General features: G+C 47.8%; 1 protein-coding gene across 1 annotated transcript in view; it reads left to right on the top strand.

The window, feature by feature from the left end:
- The window catches only part of gramd4a (GRAM domain containing 4a), a 47,812-nt gene that overhangs the window by 26,021 nt on the left and 19,291 nt on the right, over positions 1-2,500 (top strand). The window contains exons 7-11 of the mRNA XM_084448216.1: positions 211-236; positions 504-595; positions 1,015-1,106; positions 1,463-1,511; positions 1,676-1,747. Coding sequence (XP_084304342.1) covers positions 211-236; positions 504-595; positions 1,015-1,106; positions 1,463-1,511; positions 1,676-1,747 — 331 coding nt within the window. The remainder of the gene's footprint in view (positions 1-210; positions 237-503; positions 596-1,014; positions 1,107-1,462; positions 1,512-1,675; positions 1,748-2,500) is intronic.

Here is a 2,500-nt window from a genome sequence, read left to right as displayed (position 1 = left end):
TTCCAGCCCATGACAGATGACCATGGGTTTCTGTGGCGTCTGTGCTGTGGTGCCCCCTAGTGGTGGAGCTGCCAAACTACACTCCCGGGAGCTTGCCTGGACAAACACACACTACCTTTCAATCGTCTCCTCCATGGAAATGTCACGTGTGTGTGTGTGTGTGTGTGTGTGTGTGTGCGTGTTGTAAAATGAATCTTCTCCTCCACACAGGTTGACAGAGAACATGAGGCGACTCAGTGAGTACTCCATACCCAACGCGCGCACACACACACACACACACACACACACACATACTATTGTCCTGTATAACACACATACTATTGTCCTGTATAATGTACTATGTGACAAATAAATACAACTTTGAACTTTGAATACGTTATAGTACTCTAATATCCCATAAAGCATTCTTCCTAGTTTACATAGTGATAATATAGATATAATAATAATAATAATAATAATAATAATATGTAATATTAAACTCCAGCACTAATCTTTCCTTTCAGAGCGAGGATCCAGACCTGTCACCAACTTCATGAGGAACTTGTCGGCCCTTTCCAACTGGCACTCCATCTACACCTCCGCTATCGCCTTCATCGTGAGTACAGTAGTCTTCCTCACTCCATCTACACCTCCGCTATCGCCTTCATCGTGAGTACAGTAGTCTTCCTCACTCCTTCTACACCTCCGCTATCGCCTTCATCGTGAGTACAGTAGTCTTCCTCACTCCTTCTACACCTCTGCTATCACCTTCATCGTGAGTACAGTAGTCTTCCTCACTCCTTCTATACCTCTGCTATCACCTTCATCGTGAGTACAGTAGTCTTCCTCACTCCTTCTACACCTCTGCTATCACCTTCATCGTGAGTAGTCTTCCTCTCGGACTGTAAAGTATAAACCCCAGGAGAACTTCTGATGTTACTGCATGTTCTATATCATGGTGGAGAACCTCTGATAGTACTACGTGTTCTGTATCCCGGTGGAGAACCTCTGATGGTTCTGTGTTCTGTGTGCCAGGTGTATATGAACGCGGCGTGGCACGGCTGGGCCATCCCCATGTTGCTGTTTCTAGCCATCCTGAGGCTGTCCCTCAACTACCTCATCTCAAGGTAAAAAACAACAACCAAAAAACCTTATATAGAACCGTTTATAGCATTGGTAGAACCAGAGAGAACCCTGTCCAGGTCCGTAAGGTGCTGTTTGGTAGCCTGGAAGCCAGACTTCACACAACTTCTTTTTAATTTGTATTTTTTTGCAAGGAAGTCTGGTTTCCAGGCTAGCTGTTTGAACCCTACAGAAAATTGTTCTTTTTGACCTGAAGGCCTTTCTTTCTTTCTCTCTCTCTCTATCTCTCTCGCTTGCTCACTCACCCCCCCCCCTCTCTCTCTCTCTCTCTCTCTCTCTCTCTCTCTCTCTCTCTCTCTCTCTCTCTCTCTCTCTCTGTCTCTCTCTCTCTATTTCTCAGAGGATGGAGGATTCAGTGGAGTATTGTGCCTCAAATCTCAGAACCAGTGGTAAGAATCTCTCCTGTCATGTTGACTTCCTGTCTGTCCACGTCAGGCCGGGCCTATTTCCTGTCCTGGTGCTGAGTCGGGTCAGGTGACTAGTTGTGTGTTTGGTTTCCTGTCCTGGTGCTGAGTCGGGTCAGGTGACTAGTGGTGCGTTTGTTTTCCTGTAGGAGCCTCCCAAGGAGGACCTGACCGTGTCGGAGAAGTTCCAGCTGGTGCTGGATGTCGCACAGAAAGCTCAGGTACTGTTCTACCAGGTTCCACACAGGTACTGTTCTACCAGGTACCACACAGGTACTGTTCTACCAGGTACCACACAGGTACTGTTCTACCAGGTTCCACACAGGTACTGTTCCACCAGGTTCCACACAGGTACTGTTCTACCAGGTACCACACAGGTACTGTTCTACCAGGTTCCACACAGGTACTGTTCTACCAGGTTCCACACAGGTACTGTTCTACCAGGTACCACACAGGTACTGTTCTACCAGGTACCACACAGGTACTGTTCTACCAGGTTCCACACAGGTACTGTTCCACCAGGTTCCACACAGGTACTGTTCTACCAGGTACCACACAGGTACTGTTCTACCAGGTTCCACACAGGTACTGTTCTACCAGGTACCACACAGGTACTGTTCTACCAGGTACCACACAGGTACTGTTCTACCAGGTACCACACAGGTACTGAATCGGCAGTTTTAGAACTTTTGATATGTGAGCCCTGGTTCTACAACAGTACAGACTGAGTCTATATGGTGGGGAGGTCTATATGGTGGGGAGGTCTATATGGGGGTGAGGTCTATATGGGGAGGTCTATATGGTGGGGAGGTCTATATGGTGGGGAGGTCTATATGGTGGGGAGGTCTATATGGTGGTGAGGTCTGTATGGTGGGGAGGTCTATATGGTGGGGAGGTCTATATGGTGGGGAGGTCTATATGGTGGGGAGGTCTATATGGTGGGGAGGTCTATATGGTGGGGAGGTCTATATGGT

The sequence above is a fragment of the Borostomias antarcticus genome (assembly GCF_949987555.1).
Source record: "Borostomias antarcticus genome assembly, chromosome: 13".
NCBI classification, from domain to species: Eukaryota; Metazoa; Chordata; class Actinopteri; order Stomiiformes; family Stomiidae; genus Borostomias; species Borostomias antarcticus.
This window is presented reverse-complemented; position numbering and strand designations above follow the sequence as displayed.